At 47.2% G+C, this 21303-nt stretch overlaps 1 protein-coding gene across 1 annotated transcript in view; it reads right to left on the bottom strand.

Moving 5' to 3' along the window:
* LOC146058638 (transient receptor potential cation channel subfamily M member 2-like) overlaps window positions 1–3153 on the bottom strand; it is a 183064-nt gene extending 179911 nt beyond the window's left edge. Inside the window, exons 1-3 of the mRNA XM_083170911.1 lie at window positions 3067–3153; window positions 2557–2579; window positions 1577–1766 (exon numbers count right to left, since the gene is read on the bottom strand). Coding sequence (XP_083027037.1) covers window positions 1577–1766; window positions 2557–2579; window positions 3067–3153 — 300 coding nt within the window. The remainder of the gene's footprint in view (window positions 1–1576; window positions 1767–2556; window positions 2580–3066) is intronic.
* Between the last annotated feature and the right edge of the window lie 18150 nt (window positions 3154–21303).

The raw sequence follows: 21303 nt of genomic DNA, 5'->3' as shown, positions 1-21303 counted from the left end.
CTTCCTGAACCCTAGCAGACATGGTGGAGCCTGACCCAGCAGGTGGGCAGCAGGATATTGACAGCTGTAGAATGTAGGAGGGATATACCTGATGCTTGAACCCACCAATCAGGAAGCTAGGCAAACCCCACGCATGGTGCAAGCACTGGGGAATTTGGAAGGTATTAAAATCACTTGCACAGCCCAGCTCCTGTTGTAAGTCACTGTCCTGGGCTAATAGGTCATACTCTGCCTAGGTATCTTGTGGAACGCATCATCTGCCCGGGGTGGGCCCAACTATACTCCTGTGTGGAGCGTCCGGTGCTGTGTGGACTTATACAGGTTTCCTGCACTATCACTGCTGTGTGAAATAAGTGATAGTTTTGCTCTGTGGAATTGGTTTGGAACGGTGACGCTACAAGGACTGCCGGTTTCGACTACTACCTGGATGTTTCTAGGCTACATTTGCCTCTTGTTCCTGTTTTTATTTTTGTGTGTGCTGTGGAAAATAAACCGTTATTTTGGTTTCATCTGCTCGGTGTCTGAATGATTGGGGAACCCGTATCCTCACAAGCATAATAAAAATAAGATTTTTTTTAAATACATTCTTTGTAACTCAAAACTCCGGGGTATACGATAGTATGCAGGAAAGGCTCTGCCTCACCCCACCGCACGCCACTGATGGAAGGGGCCTTATACACATAGCACATTATGCAGACTTTCTTCCATTACTCCCAGGCAGCGCCTGATAAAGGGCCTAATTCAAGTAGGTAGGCAAGCAATTTTCTAGGCTAATTTCATCAAGTGAAGCGGTCTCACAAAAATGAAAAGAGACACCCACCAGACCCATCACAAACTCATTTGTAATTGTGTACACAGTAGAGGACTATGACTGAGAATCTCCCAGTATCTCCTTTAATGTGGTGTAGTGTCATATACACAGAGGAGTCAGTAATGTAGTGTGACGGATGTGCACAGTTATGTTGTACCATGTGGTGTAGTGTTATACACACGGAGGTGTCAGTAATGTAGTGTGACGGATGTGCACAGTTATGTTGTATCGTGAAGTGTAGTGTCATATACACAGAGCAGTCAGTAATGTAGTGTGACGGATGTGCGCAGTTATGTTGTACCATGCGGTGTAGTGTCATACACACAGAGGAGTCAGTAATGTAGTGTGATGGATGTGTTATGTTGTACCATGTGATGTAGTGTCACACACAGAGGATTTTTTACCAAGAATATGGAAAACCGGGCGCTTAATATGGGTGGTTTCTCAATTAACTTTATAAGAAGCTGCTGCTTTAAAGTGGTTATAGTGAACCACCAGTTAATAGAACATATGCAAACAAGAAAATAGAAAGCAGCGCTAGATAATTACACTCAATATACGTGGGATTGCCTGAAATTTAACACAGATTTATTTTACATACAAATAAAATTACAAATACGACATTTACTGTAAAAAACGTTTGGTAAAAGAGAATCTGACTCTCCTGTATATGACCAATGTATCAGCTTTAAGTTTGGCTGGAGTGTCCCTTCCAAGTGTCCTATTTTAGGGGCAAAGTTCAGCTGTGCAATAATTTTATCTCACCAATTTGTAGTATTGAGGGTGTCCGGCTTGTGGTCCAAATTCAAAGTCCTCACTAAAATACGGCTGTGCACTGTTGGAAATAGGCTGCTGGAGGATTCTTGTAGGAACCTTGTACTTGCCTTCCCTCGTGGATATAGTTGGTGGAGACTTGAGGTGTCTGTAACAGCTTCTTTCTCTCCCCTTGAAAAAGCTGACACAGAATCAGCGAAACGCGTCAGGGTTTTACCCAGAGAAGGACCTCCTGAAAGACCACCAACCAGCAAAGGCTTTGACAAAACCTCCAAGTGAAACCACTCCAAAACCCACCAAGGGGAGAGAAAGAAGCTGTTACCGACACCTCAAGTCTCCACCAACTATATCCACGAGGGAAGGCAAGTACAAGGTTCCTACAAGAATCCTCCAGCAGCCTATTTCCAACAGTGCACAGCCGTATTTTAGTGAGGACTTTGAATTTGGACCACAAGCCGGACACCCTCAATACTACAAATTGGTGAGATAAAATTATTGCACAGCTGAACTTTGCCCCTTAAAATAGGACACTTGGAAGGGACACTCCAGCCAAACATAAAGCTGATACATTGGTCATATACAGGAGAGTCAGATTCTCTTTTACCAAACGTTTTTTACAGTAAATGTCGTATTTGTAATTTTATTTGTATGTAAAATAAATCTGTGTTAAATTTCAGGCAATCCCACGTATATTGAGTGTAATTATCTAGCGCTGCTTTCTATTTTCTTGTTTGCATATGTTCACACACAGAGGAGTCAGTAATGTAGTGTGATGGATGTGCGCGGTTATGTTCTATGGAAAATCTCACATTTCCCTCAGTAAGGAATCTTGGTAACATCTTCTTCCTCTTTCCATCAGCGGAGCCAGGACAGCACGGGGGCTGCATGATGTTTGTTATGGGAATCCCAACTCTGCCTTCTTGGTCCTGACACCTAGTATTACTCATCGTGGTATAATAGATTATGGGCACCTGGTCCTATGAAGCTTCTCATGCTGGGGAGAAAACACAAGACAGATAGAAATGAGAAGACTGATCATATATCACACAGACACCCCTCTGTCTCTCATTGTGAAAAAAGATGGCCTCAGTGAACCTCACAATTACATACACACAGTCACCCTTCTCCCTGTAAAACACAAATCCCTCAGGGAACTCCATAATGTCATATATACGGACGGGGTGTCCGTATATCTATATCTATCTCCCTTTCATTTTGCAACACCCCCACAAGGACATCTCAAAATCGGCAGCAGTGCTTGGTTTTCTTAGAAGAACGCTTTGATCCTTTTGAGGCCGGTGACACTTCTCGATTTACAAAACAGGCTCCAGCCAACACTAGACCACCCAGAAAGGACGTAGTGTCATGTTCAGTATCATAATCTGGGTTGAATCTAGATCCAGAGTGCTGATTGAAGATTTTTTGGAGAACGAATCTCCAAGACCACAGAGCACCGAAGGGTCGACATGATTGCCTCTAACTATTTCTAGAGTTTCTAGATTTGAACTCCGGAAAAAAGTATTTTCCAGAAACTCCAGCACTCTCAGCACGCCATCTAGATGACCCATGGTCTCGAAGCGGCATGGGCAGTCTTTCAGCATAGGAAGTTGGAGTTTTACAGGACTTAGGGAAGATATCAGATGTCACAGTTGAGGATCATTTGCCTAAACGAGTGGATTGACTGTGGTGCTTCTCCTCTGAAGGATAAGACCATGTCTTTTACAATATTAGCCAGAATAACACCGGATGATGGATAAAAGTTCATGGCATCTTAGTAGTGCTCTGCAAAAACCTGGTAATGGGGCGATACGGTCACTAGGTCATCAAGCATTGGGTCGACAAGCATTATGTCGACATGAATAAAGGTCGACATGGGTTAGAGTGACAGGGTCATAAGGTCGACACAAGTATTAAATCAACATGGGAAGGTTGACAGTCAAAAGGTCGTGCCGTACCATCCACTAGGGTGTGGTGGGAGAATAAAATAGTGTGCCGAGCACAGCAAGCCATGCGAGGGGATGAGGTGCTACATTTCAGTGTCCCTGTCGACTGTTTCCAAATTTGGGACAATTTTTTTTTTTTAATGAAAAACCCATTGTCAACCTTTTGACTGTCGACTTTCCCCATGTTGACCTAATGCTTGTGTTGACCTAATGACCGTGTTGACCTAACCCATGTCAACCTTCAGTCATGTCGACCTTCCTGCATGATGACCTAATGGTGTCGACCTAACTTTTGTCAACCAACTTGCTTTCTACCCAATGATCCCAACCCCCATCCAAATAGATGGCTTCAGAAGACTCCTCAACTGGCTTCAACTGAACAAGATTGTTTTAAACCCTAAGCAAGGCAGGTTTGTTTGGGGCCTTGGACACAGTAGGCATCTCTATCATGGTCAACAATGGTGGGATCTTAGTCTCTTGAACTTCAGGCATGACAGATATTGGAACCCTAGAAAAACAAAATATTGTGACTGACAGGGTTAGGTCCAGGAGCCATGGAGGCAACAGATTCAGGTCTAGAGACCGCAGATGCAGGGCCGGAGGCCATGGAAGCAGACCTGGAGGCAGGCCTGAAGGCAACTGAGACAGGCCAGGAGACTACAGAGGCAGACCTGGAGGCCACGGGACAGACCCAGAGGCCACGGAGACAGAACCGGAGGCAAGGACAGACTGATCCTCATGCCCAGCGACAAGGGCAGTTGAACCCCTTCCTGGGGAGACAGACTTGGAACCCACTTCTGGGGTGAGGGACTTGGAAACCCCACCCCTAGCGAGAGACTTGGCGCCCTCTCCTGGGGTGATGGACTTGGAACCCCTCCTGGGCTAATGTGCTTGGAAACTCCACCTGGAGCAAGAGACTTGGGAACCTCTCCTGGGTTTACAGACTTGAAACCCCTTTCTGGGGTAACAAATAGAACTCCATCTAGGGGCAAAGTACTCAGTGGCTCCTCTTGGTAAACCACACTCGGAGATCCCACTTGGGGTGTGATGACCAGAGCACCCTTCTGGGGTACAATACTCAGAGACAATTTTAGGGGTACCACATTCAGACCTGTCCTGAGGTTCGGTGCTCAGGAACACCTCCTTGGGTACAATGTTTAGAGACCCCTCCTGGGGTGTGGCACTCTGAGATCCCGCTTGGAGTCTGACAGTCCGAGATCCATCCTGGGACATGACACTCTGAACCCATTGCTGATGCTTGATACTCTGAAAACCCTCCTGGGATATGATAGTCTGAGACCCTTCCTGGGGCTTGATGCTCCAAGACCCTTTTTTGGGCCAAAACTCTGAAACCCCTCTTGGGGCTCGCCACTCTGAGACTCTTGGAACTTGACACTGTGAGATTCTTCACTAGGAAGACCCTTTTGGGCAAGACACTAGGAAGCCCCTCCTGGGGTATGGTACTCTAAAACCCTCCCTTGGACAAGACACTAGGAAGGCCGTGCTGGAGCACAATACTCGGAAGTCCCTCCTGGGGCAAGACAGGATCCCTCTTGGGGTTGGACCGTCGCGACCCCCTCTTGGGGTTGGACCAATGCCACCCCCTCTTGGGCTTGATACTCGACTCTCCTCTTGGTGCATGATACTTGGATTTCCGTCTTGGGGCTTGGTACTCGGATTTCCCTCCTGGGGCTTGACCGGAACTATGCAGTTCACCAAAGAAATTTTGGTCCTAGGACCCCAGAAACCACAGGATTCCCTCTGGATAGGAACATAATCTGCTGCTCTATTTCAGGTCCCATGTAGGGAACAATCCCTGACGTGATCCCGAGCTCCACAATAAAAGCATAGGTTGAGGGACCTACACCGCTGGCACTCCTCATCAGATAACTGGGGACAAGGACGACTCAGTTACAGGGCACAGATGCAGATGTCACTGGAATGCCCGGAGTGGCATCAGAGGGCCTTGTAGGCACCGGACCCAGAGTGGAAGGTACCTTGCTCCTGGAAAAGCTGCCCGCAAACAGATAATTAGGGACAAGATCTGAGTCAAGATTTCTTGTAACTGCTGGATCAGCTGCACAAGCTCCTTTAAGGTTTGTGACTTGAGTTCCACGGAGGTTAAAGGAGGTGGAACAATGTTCTCCTGAAATAGGGTCTGCAAAAACTGAATGATCATAGTCTGATCCGGCTCTTGCTTGCTAAACCCAGCAAATGGTTGCTCCAATAGCTCCTTGGTTGGGCCAGAATATTCTGTCACAATCTTAGACTCGGAATGGTCAATACCAGCTCGTGAATTGGCTTGACCTGACTCAGGTGTGCGGAGTCTGACCGTACCGGTGGTTTTCGTCAGTGACCCATCCAAGCGGGATTTGGGCTTAGCTGCACCCGGTACCCCGGTCGCGGTCCCCTGGTCAGGTTTCCCACATGGTGCTGGTAAACACTGGGAGTAAGGCAGGGTAAGCTGTGGAGTAATCATGTTCAAACTAGCCATGTCAGGAACTTGCAGACAGATATAGGTAACAAGAAGCAGGCGTGAGCAAGAGTCCAAGTACTAGCTGGGTCATACACAGGAAATCACGGAATACGGTACACTGGGAGCAGGCAACAGAATGGTCACAAGGCAAGCCAAGGTCATAGAATGGATATCACAGGTATGCAGTACACTTGGAGCAAGCAGGGGAAAGCTCAGCATAATAGCCAGAATCATACACTGGAATGCACAGATGCAGCAGTATTATTATTATTATTATTATTATTATTATTATTTTATTTATAAGGCGCCACAAGTGTTTCGCAGCGCCGTACAAAGGAACAATACAAGGAGACAAAGTTGGCATAACATTGAATAAATAACAAGAATACAGTACAAATAAAGAGCGCCACAGTTCAATACACATTACAGCTTGGATATAAGTAGTGAGGACTCAATCAACATACAACTAGAGGCTAGATGCCAATGATGGAGATGAGTATGCGGACAAAGATGGTCACTGAGTGTTGGAGTATAGGAGAGCTATGAGTGACATGTGAAGAGAAGAGGGCTTTGACAACAGGAGGGAAGAGGGCCCTGCTCAGAGGAGCTTACAATCTAGTAAGCTCCTGTACAGTACACTGGAATCATACAGTGAAAACCACGGATGCAGTACACTAGGAGCAGACAGGAGAATGGTCAGAGGAATAGCCAGAATCATACACTGGAAACCACGGATGCAGTACACTGGGAGCAGACAGGAGAATGGTCAGAGGAATAGCCGGAATCATACACTGAAAACCACGGATGCAGTACACTGGGAGCAGACAGGAGAATGGTCAGAGGAATAGACATAATCATACACTGGAATCCACGGATGTAGTACACTGGGAGCAGACAGGAGAATGGTCAGAGGAATAGCCGGAATCATACACTGAAAACCACGGATGCAGTACACTGGGAGCAGACAGGAGAATGGTCAGAGGAATAGCCAGAATCATACACTGGAAACCACGGATGCAGTACACTGGGAGCAGACAGGAGAATGGTCAGAGGAATAGCCGGAATCATACACTGAAAACCACGGATGCAGTACACTGGGAGCAGACAGGAGAATGGTCAGAGGAATAGCCGGAATCATACAGTGAAAACCACGGATGCAGTACACTGGGAGCAGACAGGAGAATGGTCAGAGGAATAGCTGGAATCATACACTGGAAACCACGGATGCAGTACACTGGGAGCAGACAGGAGAATGGTCAGAGGAATAGCCGGAATCATACAGTGAAAACCACGGATGCAGTACACTGGGAGCAGACAGGAGAATGGTCGGAGGAATAGCCGGAATCATACACTGAAAACCACGGATGCAGTACACTGGGAGCAGACAGGAGAATGGTCGGAGGAATAGCCGGAATCATACACTGAAAACCACGGATGCAGTACACTGGGAGCAGACAGGAGAATGGTCAGAGGAATAGCCGGAATCATACACTGAAAACCACGGATGCAGTACACTAGGAGCAGACAGGAGAATGGTCAGAGGAATAGCCGGAATCATACACTGAAAACCACGGATGCAGTACACTGGGAGCAGACAGGAGAATGGTCAGAGGAATAGCCGGAATCATACACTGAAAACCACGGATGCAGTACACTGGGAGCAGACAGGAGAATGGTCAGAGGAATAGCCGGAATCATACACTGAAAACCATGGATGCAGTACACTGGGAGCAGACAGGAGAATGGTCAGAGGAATAGCCGGAATCATACACTGAAAACCATGGATGCAGTACACTGGAAGCAGACAGGAGAATGGTCAGAGGAATAGCCGGAATCATACACAGAAAACCACGGATGCAGTACACTGGGAGCAGACAGGAGAATGGTCAGAGGAATAGCCGGAATCATACACTGAAAACCACGGATGCAGTACACTGGGAGCAGACAGGAGAATGGTCAGAGGAATAGCCGGAATCATACACTGAAAACCATAGATGCAGTACACTGGGAGCAGACAGGAGAATGGTCAGAGGAATAGCCGGAATCATACACTGAAAACCACGGATGCAGTACACTGGGAGCAGACAGGAGAATGGTCAGAGGAATAGCCGGAATCATACACTGAAAACCATAGATGCAGTACACTGGAAGCAGACAGGAGAATGGTCAGAGGAATAGCCGGAATCATACACTGAAAACCATAGATGCAGTACACTGGGAGCAGACAGGAGAATGGTCAGAGGAATAGCCGGAATCATACACTGAAAACCATGGATGCAGTACACAGGGAGCAGACAGGAGAATGGTCAGAGGAATAGCCGGAATCATACACTGAAAACCATGGATGCAGTACACTGGAAGCAGACAGGAGAATGGTCAGAGGAATAGCCGGAATCATACACTGAAAACCATAGATGCAGTACACTGGGAGCAGACAGGAGAATGGTCAGAGGAATAGCCGGAATCATACACTGGAATCCACGGATGTAGTACACTGGGAGCAGACAGGAGAATGGTCGGAGGAATAGCCGGAATCATACACTGAAAACCACGGATGCAGTACATTGGGAGCAGACAGGAGAATGGTCAGAGGAATAGCCGGAATCATACACTGGAATCCACGGATGTAGTACACTGGGAGCAGACAGGAGAATGGTCGGAGGAATAGCCGGAATCATACACTGAAAACCACGGATGCAGTACACTGGGAGCAGACAGGAGAATGGTCAGAGGAATAGCCGGAATCATACAGTGAAAACCACGGATGCAGTACACTGGGAGCAGACAGGAGAATGGTCAGAGGAATAGCCGGAATCATACACTGAAAACCACGGATGCAGTACACTGGGAGCAGACAGGAGAATGGTCAGAGGAATAGCCGGAATCATACACTGAAAACCACGGATGCAGTACACTGGGAGCAGACAGGAGAATGGTCAGAGGAATAGCCGGAATCATACACAGGAAACTCAGGATATCAAACAATTACTGGGACCGCTGGAGCTCTCTGCCAGAGACTGCCTTTTATAGAATGCACAAGGCACTGGATTCTCACAGGTGCCTCAATCAGTGAGAGTTGAGCATGCCCTCAGGGAACCCCACAATCACATACATACAGACACCCCTCTCCCTCTCACTGTGCAACAAGATGGCCTCAGGGAACCCCACAATCACATACACACAGACACCCCTCTACCTCTTACTGTACAACACAATGCCCTCAGGGAACCCCACAATCACATACACATGGGCACCCCTCTGCCTCTCACTGTGCAACAAGATGGCCTCAGGGAACCCCACAATCACATACATACAGACACCCCTCTCCTTCTCACTGTACAACACAATGCCCTCAGGGAACCCCACAATCACATACATACAGACACCCCTCTCCCTCTCACTGTGCAACAAGATGGCCTCAGGGAACTCCACAATCACATCCATACAGACACCTCTCTCACTCTCACTGTACAACACAATGCCCTCAGGGAACCCCACAATCACATACATACAGACACCCCTCTCCCTCTCACTGTACAACACAATGCCCTCAGAGAACCCCACAATCACATAGACACAGACACCCCTCTCCCTCTAACTGTGCAACAAGATGGCCTCAGGGAACCCCACAATCACATACACACAGACACCCCTCTACCTCTTACTGTACAACACAATGCCCTCAGGGAACCCCACAATCACATACACATGGGCACCCCTCTACCTCTCACTGTGCAACACAATGCCCTCAGGGAACCCCACAATCACATACATACAGACACCCCTCTCCCTCTCACTGTGCTACAAGATGGCTTAGGGAACCCCACAATCACATACATACAGACACCCCTCTCACTGTGCAACAAGATGGCCTCAGGGAACCCCACAATCACATCCATACAGACACCCCTCTACCTCTCACTGTACAACACAATGCCCTCAGGGAACTCCACAATCACATCCATACAGACACCCCTCTACCTCTCACTGTACAACACGATGCCCTCAGAAAACCCCACAATCACATCCATACAGACACCCCTCTACCTCTCACTGTACAACACAATGCCCTCAGAAAACCCCACAATCACATCCATACAGACACCCCTCTCCCTCTAACTGTGCAACAAGATGGCCTCAGGGAACCCCACAATCACATACACACAGACACCCCTCTACCTCTCACTGTGCAACACAATGCCCTCAGGGAACCCCACAATCACATACATACAGACACCCCTCTCCCTCTCACTGTGCTACAAGATGGCTTAGGGAACCCCACAATCACATACATACAGACACCCCTCTCACTGTGCAACAAGATGGCCTCAGGGAACCCCACAATCACATCCATACAGACACCCCTCTACCTCTCACTGTACAACACAATGCCCTCAGAAAACCCCACAATCACATCCATACAGACACCCCTCTCCCTCTAACTGTGCAACAAGATGGCCTCAGGGAACCCCACAATCACATACACACAGACACCCCTCTACCTCTCACTGTACAACACAATGCCCTCAGGGAACCCCACAATCACATACATACAGACACCCCTCTCCCTCTCACTGTGCAACACAATGCCCTCAGGGAACCCCACAATCACATACACACGGACACCCCTCTACCTCTCACTGTACAACACAATGCCCTCAGGGAACCCCACAATCACATACACATGGGCACCCCTCTACCTCTCACTGTGCAACACAATGGTTTCAGGGAACCCCACAATCACATACATACGGACACCCCTCTCCCTCTCACTGTACAACACAATGCCCTCAGGGAACCCCACAATCACATACACACAGACACTCCTCTCCCTCTCACTGTGCAACACAATGCCCTCAGGGAACCCCACAATCACATACACACGGACACCCCTCTGCCTCTCACTGTGCAACAAGATGGCCTCAGGGAACCCCACAATCACATACACACGGACACCCCTCTGCCTCTCACTGTGCAACAAGATGGCCTCAGGGAACCCCACAATCACATACATACGGACACCCCTCTACCTCTCACTGTGCAACACAATGGTTTCAGGGAACCCCACAATCACATACACACGGACACCCCTCTACCTCTCACTGTACAACACAATGCCCTCAGGGAACCCCACAATCACATACATACAGACACCCCTCTCCCTCTCACTGTACAACACAATGCCCTCAGGGAACCCCACAATCACATACACACAGACACCCCTCTCCCTCTCACTGTGCAACACAATGCCCTCAGGGAACCCCACAATCACATACACACGGACACCCCTCTGCCTCTCACTGTGCAACAAGATGGCCTCAGGGAACCCCACAATCACATACACACGGACACCCCTCTCCCTCTCACTGTACAGCACAATGCCCTCAGGGAACCCCACAATCACATACATACAGACACCCCTCTGCCTCTCACTGTGCAACACAATGCCCTCAGGGAACCCCACAATCACATACACACGGACACCCCTCTACCTCTCACTGTACAACACAATGCCCTCAGGGAACCCCACAATCACATACACATGGGCACCCCTCTACCTCTCACTGTGCAACACAATGGTTTCAGGGAACCCCACAATCACATACATACGGACACCCCTCTCCCTCTCACTGTACAACACAATGCCCTCAGGGAACCCCACAATCACATACACACAGACACCCCTCTCCCTCTCACTGTGCAACACAATGTCCTCAGGGAACCCCACAATCACATACACACGGACACCCCTCTGCCTCTCACTGTGCAACAAGATGGCCTCAGGGAACCCCACAATCACATACACACGGACACCCCTCTGCCTCTCACTGTGCAACAAGATGGCCTCAGGGAACCCCACAATCACATACATACGGACACCCCTCTACCTCTCACTGTGCAACACAATGGTTTCAGGGAACCCCACAATCACATACACACGGACACCCCTCTACCTCTCACTGTACAACACAATGCCCTCAGGGAACCCCACAATCACATACATACAGACACCCCTCTCCCTCTCACTGTACAACACAATGCCCTCAGGGAACCCCACAATCACATACACACAGACACCCCTCTCCCTCTCACTGTGCAACACAATGCCCTCAGGGAACCCCACAATCACATACACACGGACACCCCTCTGCCTCTCACTGTGCAACACAATGCCCTCAGGGAACCCCACAATCACATACACACAGACACCCCTCTGCCTCTCACTGTGCAACAAGATGGCCTCAGGGAACCCCACAATCACATACACACGGACACCCCTCTCCCTCTCACTGTACAGCACAATGCCCTCAGGGAACCCCACAATCACATACATACAGACACCCCTCTCCCTCTCACTGTACAGCACAATGCCCTCAGGGAACCCCACAATCACATACACACAGACACCCCTCTGCCTCTCACTGTGCAACAAGATGGCCTCAGGGAACCCCACAATCACATACACACGGACACCCCTCTCCCTCTCACTGTACAGCACAATGCCCTCAGGGAACCCCACAATCACATACACACAGACACCCCTCTGCCTCTCACTGTGCAACAAGATGGCCTCAGGGAACCCCACAATCACATACACACGGACACCCCTCTCCCTCTCACTGTACAGCACAATGCCCTCAGGGAACCCCACAATCACATACATACAGACACCCCTCTACCTCTCACTGTGCAACACAATGCCCTCAGGGAACCCCACAATCACATACATACAGACACCCCTCTCCCTCTCACTGTGCAACAAGATGGCCTCAGGGAACCTTACAATCACATACACACAGACACCCCTCTCCTTCTCACTGTGCAACAAGATGGCCTCAGGGAACCCCACAATCACATACACACAGACACCCCTCTCCCTCTCACTGTGCAACAAGATGGCCTCAGGGAACCCCACAATCACATACATACAGACAGCCCTCTCCCTCTCACTGTACAGCACAATGCCCTCAGGGAACCCCACAATCACATACATACAGACACCCCTCTACCTCTCACTGTACAACACAATGCCCTCAGGGAACCCCACAATCACATACATACAGACACCCCTCTCCCTCTCACTGTACAACACAATGCCCTCAGGGAACCCCACAATCACATACATACAGACACCCCTCTGCCTCTCACTGTGCAACAAGATGGCCTCAGGGAAAACCATAATCTTATATGCTGACAAATCCGGAACCAGAGCCTCAGTCTCACCTACTGTAGCTATCTTGAACAAACAAGAGCTTCCAGCAGCACCAAGTACTGTAATAGGAACCCTAAGGATGTTAGTCTTGGTCCTTTATCCACTAAGCTATAAGTGGGTCCAATACACCTGGACTCACATGCCCCATGCTCCCAGTATGTTCTCATTATATCTGCCAAATAACCTGACATCTTTCATTCCAATAGGTGGCTCATTTCTTCAGTTCTTCTCCTGTTTGTGGATGACGTCCTGTTGTGCTCCAAGTCTTTTCAAGCCTATATGGCAGATACTTAACAACTGTTGTGATTTCTTGCAGAAACAGAACACAAGGTTTCTCAGGACAAAATTTAATTGTGTACTGACAAGGTGATAAACTTATGTTCTTACTTATTTATTAATTTATTTATTTGCAGTGTCTTATATAGCGCAGCAGATTCCGTTACAGCGTCTTATATAGCGCAGCAGATTCCGTTACAGTGTCTTATATAGCGCAGCAGATTCCGTTACAGTGTCTTATATAGCGCAGCAGATTCCGTTACAGCGTCTTATATAGCGCAGCAGATTCCGTTACAGTGTCTTATATAGCGCAGCAGATTCCGTTACAGCGTCTTATATAGCGCAGCAGATTCCGTTACAGCGTCTTATATAGCGCAGCAGATTCCGTTACAGCGTCTTATACAGCACAGCAGATTCTGTTACAGTGTCTTATATAGTGCAACAGATTCCATTACAGTGTCTTATATAGCGCAGCAGATTCCGTTACAGTGTCTTATATAGCGCAGCAGATTCCGTTACAGCGTCTTATATAGCGCAGCAGATTCCGTTACAGCGTCTTATACAGCACAGCAGATTCTGTTACAGTGTCTTATATAGTGCAACAGATTCCATTACAGTGTCTTATATAGCGCAGCAGATTCCGTTACAGTGTCTTATATAGCGCAGCAGATTCCGTTACAGTGTCTTATATAGTGCAGCAGATTCCATTACAGTGTCTTATATAGCGCAGCAGATTCCGTTACAGCGTCTTATATAGCGCAGCAGATTCCGTTACAGTGTCTTATATAGCGCAGCAGATTCCGTTACAGCGTCTTATATACTGCAGCAGATTCTGTTAGTGTCTTATATAATGCAGCAGATTCCGTTACAGCGTCTTATATAGCGCAGCAGATTCCGTTACAGCGTCTTATATAGCGCAGCAGATTCCGTTACAGCGTCTTATATAGCGCAGCAGATTCCGTTACAGCGTCTTATATAGCGCAGCAGATTCCGTTACAGCGTCTTATATAGCGCAGCAGATTCCGTTACAGTGTCTTATATAGCGCAGCAGATTCCGTTACAGTGTCTTATATAGTGCAGCAGATTCCATTACAGTGTCTTATATAGCGCAGCAGATTCCATTACAGCGTCTTATATAGCGCAGCAGATTCCGTTACAGTGTATTATATAGCGCAGCAGATTCCGTTACAGTGTATTATATAGCGCAGCAGATTCCACGACAGTGTCTTATATAGCGCAGCAGATTCCGTTACAGCGTCTTATATAGCGCAGCAGATTCCGTTACAGCGTCTTATATAGAGCAGCAGATTCCGTTACAGTGTCTTATATAGCGCAGCAGATTTCGTTAGTGTCTAATATAGCGCAGCAGATTCCGTTACAGTGTCTTATATAGCGCAGCAGATTACGTTACAGTGTCTTATATAGCGCAGCAGATTCCGTTACAGTGTCTTATATAGCGCAGCAGATTCCGTTACAGTGTCTTATATAGCGCAGCAGATTCCGTTACAGTGTCTTATATAGTGCAGCAGGTTCCGTTACAGCGTCTTATATAGCGCAGCAGATTCCGTTACAGTGTCTTTTGTAGCGCAGCAGATTCCGTTACAGCGTTTTATATAGCGCAGCAGATTCCGTTACAGCGTCTTATATAGCGCAGCAGATTTCGTTACAGTGTCTTATATAGCGCAGCAGATTCCGTTACAGCGTCTTATATAGCGCAGCAGATTCCGTTACAGTGTCTTATATAGCGCAGCAGATTTCGTTAGTGTCTAATATAGCGCAGCAGATTCCGTTACAGTGTCTTATATAGCGCAGCAGATTCCGTTACAGTGTCTTATATAGCGCAGCAGATTCCGTTACAGTGTCTTATATAGCGCAGCAGATTCCGTTACAGTGTCTTATATAGCGCAGCAGATTCCGTTACAGTGTCTTATATAGTGCAGCAGGTTCCGTTACAGCGTCTTATATAGCGCAGCAGATTTCGTTACAGTGTCTTTTGTAGCGCAGCAGATTCCGTTACAGCGTTTTATATAGCGCAGCAGATTCCGTTACAGCGTCTTATATAGCGCAGCAGATTTCGTTACAGTGTCTTATATAGCGCAGCAGATTCCGTTACAGCGTCTTATATAGCGCAGCAGATTCCGTTACAGTGTCTTATATAGCGCAGCAGATTTCGTTAGTGTCTAATATAGCGCAGCAGATTCCGTTACAGTGTCTTATATAGCGCAGCCGATTCCGTTACAGTGTCTTATATAGCGCAGCAGATTCCGTTACAGTGTCTTATATAGTGCAGCAGGTTCCGTTACAGCGTCCTATATAGCGCAGCAGATTCCGTTACAGTGTCTTTTGTAGCGCAGCAGATTCCGTTACAGCGTTTTATATAGCGCAGCAGATTCCGTTACAGCGTCTTATATAGCGCAGCAGATTTCGTTACAGTGTCTTATATAGCGCAGCAGATTCCGTTACAGCGTCTTATATAGCGCAGCAGATTCCGTTACAGTGTCTTATATAGCGCAGCAGATTTCGTTAGTGTCTAATATAGCGCAGCAGATTCCGTTACAGTGTCTTATATAGCGCAGCAGATTCCGTTACAGTGTCTTATATAGCGCAGCAGATTCCGTTACAGTGTCTTATATAGCGCAGCAGATTCCGTTACAGTGTCTTATATAGCGCAGCAGATTCCGTTACAGTGTCTTATATAGTGCAGCAGGTTCCGTTACAGCGTCTTATATAGCGCAGCAGATTCCCGTTACAGTGTCTTTTGTAGCACAGCAGATTCCGTTACAGCGTCTTATATAGCGCAGCAGATTCCGTTACAGCGTCTTATATAGCGCAGCAGATTCCGTTACAGTGTCTTATATAGCGCAGCAGATTTCGTTACAGCGTCTTATATAGCGCAGCAGATTCCGTTACAGTGTCTTATATAGCGCAGCAGATTCCGTTACAGTGTCTTATATGGTGCAGCAGATTCCGTTACAGTGTCTTATATAGCGCAGCAGATTCCGTTACAGTGTCTTATATATGTCTTTTTTAGATGCATGTACTGTAACATGGTTTGGAGACAGATTGAATGTGGAGAAGAAAGGACAGGTCAGAGTAGAGGATGACCCCTAAGCAACGAGCTTGTGCGGTAGGGTAGATTGTCGAGTTGTCAACAGCGATGGAGATATCAGGATGGTAACTGTTCTTAGTTGTCGGGAATATAAGTAATTCTGTTTTGGAAATATTGAGTTTGAGTTGGCGAGAAGAAATCCAAAATGAGATGGCAGAGAGACATTCAGAGACTCGGCCCAAAACCACTGGTGACAACTCTGGAGTTGATAGATAGATTTGAGTATCATCTGCATATAAGTGATACTGAAATCCAAAAGAGCTGATTAGTTTGCCAAGCGAGGAGGTATAGATTGAGAAAAGCAGAGGACCTAAGACTGAACCTTGCGGAACTCCCGACTGACAGAGGTAGTGAAGGGGAAGTAGAGTCAGAGAAGCGAACAGTCAAAAAGAGCGATCAGATAGGTAAGATGTGAACCAGGAGATGGCTGTATCATTAAGACCTAGGGAGTGTAGTGTTTGTAAAAGGAGAGTGTGATCCACAGTGTCAAACACAGCAGAAAGATCTAGAAGTATAAGCAGTGAGTAATGGCCTTTAGACTTAGCTGTTACCAGATCATTAACCACTTTAGTCAGTGCTGTCTCAGTGGAGTGTTGAGAGCGAAAGCCTGACTGAAGCGGGTCTAATAGGGTGTTGGAGTTTAGAAAGTTTGTGAGGCGAGAGTAGACAAGTCTCTCAAGTAACTTGGAGAGGCATGGGAGCTGAGAGATAGGACGATAGTTAGAGAGAGAGTTAGGGTCAGAATTCTGTTTTTTTAGAATAGGAGTAATCACTGCATGTTTGAGCAGAGACGGAAAAGTACCAGTAGCAGGAGAGAGATTGCAGATTTTAGTTAAGGTTGGAATAAGCACAGGAGATAGATTTTTAATGACTTGTGCAGGTATAGGATCAAGAGGAGAGGTAGTAGAATAGGAGGATAAGAAGAGTGCGGATACTTCCTTTTCATTTGTGGGCTCAAACGAAGAGAAAGTGCCAGAGGGTTCAGATTGGGAAGAAAGAGGGTTAGAGGTTGTGGAAGAGCATACCATTTCATCTCGGATGTTATCAATCTTTTCCTTAAAGAAGGAGGCAAGTTCTTGGGCACGGATGGTAGCCAGTGGGGGAGGAGGCGGAGGGTAAAGAAGAGACTTAAAGGTGTTAAAAGTCACTTAGGGTTGGTGGCATGAGAATAGATGAGAGATTGGTAGTATGTTTGTTTGGCCATGTCCAAAGCATTGCAGTAGGAGTGGTATCTAGTTTTATATGTAAGGAAATCAGTCATTGGCGTTCTACTTTACGTGACTGATTTCGTAGTTGTCTTGTTGTTTTGGTGTGCCACGGTTGGCATCTAAGCCTACGTAGGGTATAATGGGTAGCTGGAGCCACTTCATCAAGGGCGGTTTCAAGAGTCAGGTAGAGGTGGGAAACAGCAGAGTCAGGAGAGGTAAATGTAGAAATTAGTGAGAGCTGTTGTTGGAGGGAGGTGGAAAGTTGTGGAAAATTAATAGCATTAGTATTTCTGCGGGTTAGGGTGGGCTTGCATGATTTCTGTGTCAGTGAGCTTGGGGTAATGGAGGAGAGTGAAAGAGTAATGAGATTGTGATCAGAGAGAGGGAAGGGAGTGTTAGCAAAATTAGAGACTGAGCACAGCCTGGTAAAAACAAGGTCAAGGCAGTGGCCTTCCTCATGAGTAGCGGCGTCGGACCACTGGGAGAGGCCAAGAGAGGAGGTTAGAGAGAGGAGTTTGGAGGCATGCAGAGAGGGTGGACTGTCAATAGAAATGTTGAAATCACCCAGGATGATAGTGGAGATGTCAGAGGATAAGAAATGGGGGAGCCACTCAGAGAAATCTTCCAGAAATTTAGATTTGGGAAGCCCAGGTGGGCGATAAATAGCAGCAACACACAGATAGAAAGGGAAAAAAACCCTAATGGAGTGTACTTCAAATGATGTAAATGTGAGTGAAGGATCTAGTGGGAGAACGGAGTATGTGAAGGCTTGTGACAGTAATATACCAACTCCACCTCCTTTACAGTTGCCAGGCCTGGAGGTGTGAGTGAAGTGGAAACCACCATGTGATAGTGCTGCAGGCGAGGCCGTGTCTGACTGTGTGACCATGTTACAGTTACCAGGCCTGGAGGTGTGAGTGAAGTGGAAACCACCATGTGACAGTGCTGCAGGTGAGGCTGTGTCTGACTGTGTGACCATGTTACTGTTACCAGGCCTGGAGGTGTGAGTGAAGTGGAAACCACCATGTGACAGTGCTGCAGGCGAGGCTGTGTCTGACTGTGTGACCATGTTACAGTTACCAGGCCTGGAGGTGTGAGTGAAATGGAAACCACCGTGTGACAGTGCTGCAGGCGAGGCCGTGTCTGATTGTGTGAGCCAGGTTTCTGTAATGGCCATCAGATTGAAGTTGGCACCAGGCCAAAGACACATACAGTACAGTAGATCCACAAAGGGTGATCTTGATTGTTAAACATCCACTTCCCAAATTTCAGAAGGAAGTACGTGTTTTTTTTTTTAGGAATGTCTCAATTTTGCAGACAGTGGCTACCAAGATTTTCGTCCATTGCATTGCTTTTATAACAGTTGATATCACAGGATAAACCTAAGTTAGTCCAACATACCCCTGAGGCTACTGAAGCATTTGAAGAAATGAAGATCCCTTTGATCACCGCCCCAGCATTGGGCCTGCCACAGGGGTGTAACTAGATATTCCTAGGCCCCATAGCAAAAGTTTGTAAGGGCCCCCTATTTAGCAAGTGATTATGATAAACGTATGTAAAACATATTACTTAGACAGTAAATATGGGCCCCCTTCAGCTCTGGGCCCCATAGCAGCTAAACCCCTTGCACGTATGGTAGTTACGACCTTGGCCTGCCACATTATGACAAACCTTTCCAGCTGTACTGTATTGAAAACAAAAATGCAGCATTAGGAGTTCTGACACAGATACACGGGAACAAGCACAGACCAGCGGGGTATTTCAGCAATCAACTAGATACTGTTGCCCACATGTCATGGAGGTACAGGCACTCACTGCCTGTGCTCGCCAGAATGCCCCCACTGGTGAGCGTTGGCGGAGAGGGACTCCATCAGACTGGGACGCGTGAGTGTCTCACACACACACATGAGCTTCCCTGTCTCTCGGCGGCTGGGCAGCGTGATCCTGCCTGTCTACACTTCTGGGAGACAGGCAGGGTTAGGGTGGGTTCTGGGTGGCTATAGGGACTGGCGATGGGGACTGGGGAGGCAGCGGACGGTGGCAGGGAGCACGAGCATCTTGTGCGCGCGTGCTTCCTTTCCAGCGGCTGGTGGGGCCAGGTGGATGGTGGCGGCTGGCGTGACAGGAACTCCATCTGTATAGCAGCAGCTTTCCTGGTAGAAAAGTACATTGTACTATTGTGTATATGAGTTAACTTACATTTGTTTTTTTTTCTTCCAAATGCTGTTACTCCATTACTTAACATTCCGCGGACTAGACATGTACCTTGATGGGAAAATGATTAGACCATTTCATGATGGGAAATTGCATTTGTGACTCAGACAATTTCCCAATACACAGATGTCACAATTTAAACCCTCCTACATTGTTGCCTTCCTCAGTCTCAAAGGAGGGGTGTATGAGTAGTAATCACAAAGTCAGAAGAGGTTGCAGTGATTAAATGAAGATCCTTAGGAAATAGATTAGCAAACATGGCAGCGTGAGAGGTGGCTATGGGCAAAAGGTGCAAACACATAACACACACAGTTTATTAAACAATATTACAGATGAAGAATTGAAACCGTATAAGGAAAAAGCTTCATTAAATAAAGTTAGCACATGGAAAATGAAACAGTGTCATGCAGGTGGATCGGAATTGAGTTGTCAAACAAGAGACCAGTGACTCCAAGCTGTTCCTGCCTGCTCTTGCAGAGAATGTACATGTACTTGGTCATCTTAGAGAACACAAAATGAATCAAGTGCAATCTTATTAGTTTGCCCCAGGGTTCACAATTACAGCTAAGGCTAAATGTCAAAGTTGTGTACTTTGTATCAGGAACAATGTGGGGAGGAAAGTACTCACTATGATAAACCATTTACCAAATGCAACAGATCCTATTCCAAAGATGCAAATTGATTATATTCAGATGACAAAAACAAGAAGGTTACAGTATGTGCTAGTTTGTGTTCACTGGATGGCCAGAGGTTTGGCCAATGGCCTCTGATACAGCTCAGTTATCGCTAAACTGCTATTGCAGGACTTTGCTTACAGAGAAGGTGTCTCAAAGATCATATGAATTGATGAGGATAGAATGGAAGTTACACACACCATATAGGCCGCAGTCTTCAGGATAGGTTGAGGGAATTAATGTGGTCATTAATAACAAGTGGTCCAAACTTACAAAAGAGACGGGAATGGCATGGCAAGAAGCCCTACCTTTAGTGCTGGAATCAGTATTACACCTAAGCCTCCTCCCAATCTCTGTCATATCAATACAAGAACTTTGAAAAGTCCAAAAAGAAATTAATCTTATATCTACATTTGGAGGGTGATTCTAGTTGATTCGTCCGCAGCTTACCGAGTCCTTGTGGCACTGCCCCGGTAAATGCACGCCCCCACAACTGCTTCCCCTCCAACCATGTGAGGGGATGTGTCATCAAGACAAATCCCCTTGCTAGTGCCTGCAGCAGGAGAAACTATATACAATGCAGGTGGGGCAGATGTAACATGTGC

The sequence above is a fragment of the Crinia signifera genome, chromosome 2 (genome assembly GCF_055691185.1).
Source record: "Crinia signifera chromosome 2, ASM5569118v1, whole genome shotgun sequence".
Taxonomy (NCBI): Eukaryota; Metazoa; Chordata; class Amphibia; order Anura; family Myobatrachidae; genus Crinia; species Crinia signifera.
The sequence above is the reverse complement of the archived record's forward strand: the minus strand, read 5'-3'. Positions and strand labels throughout refer to the sequence as shown.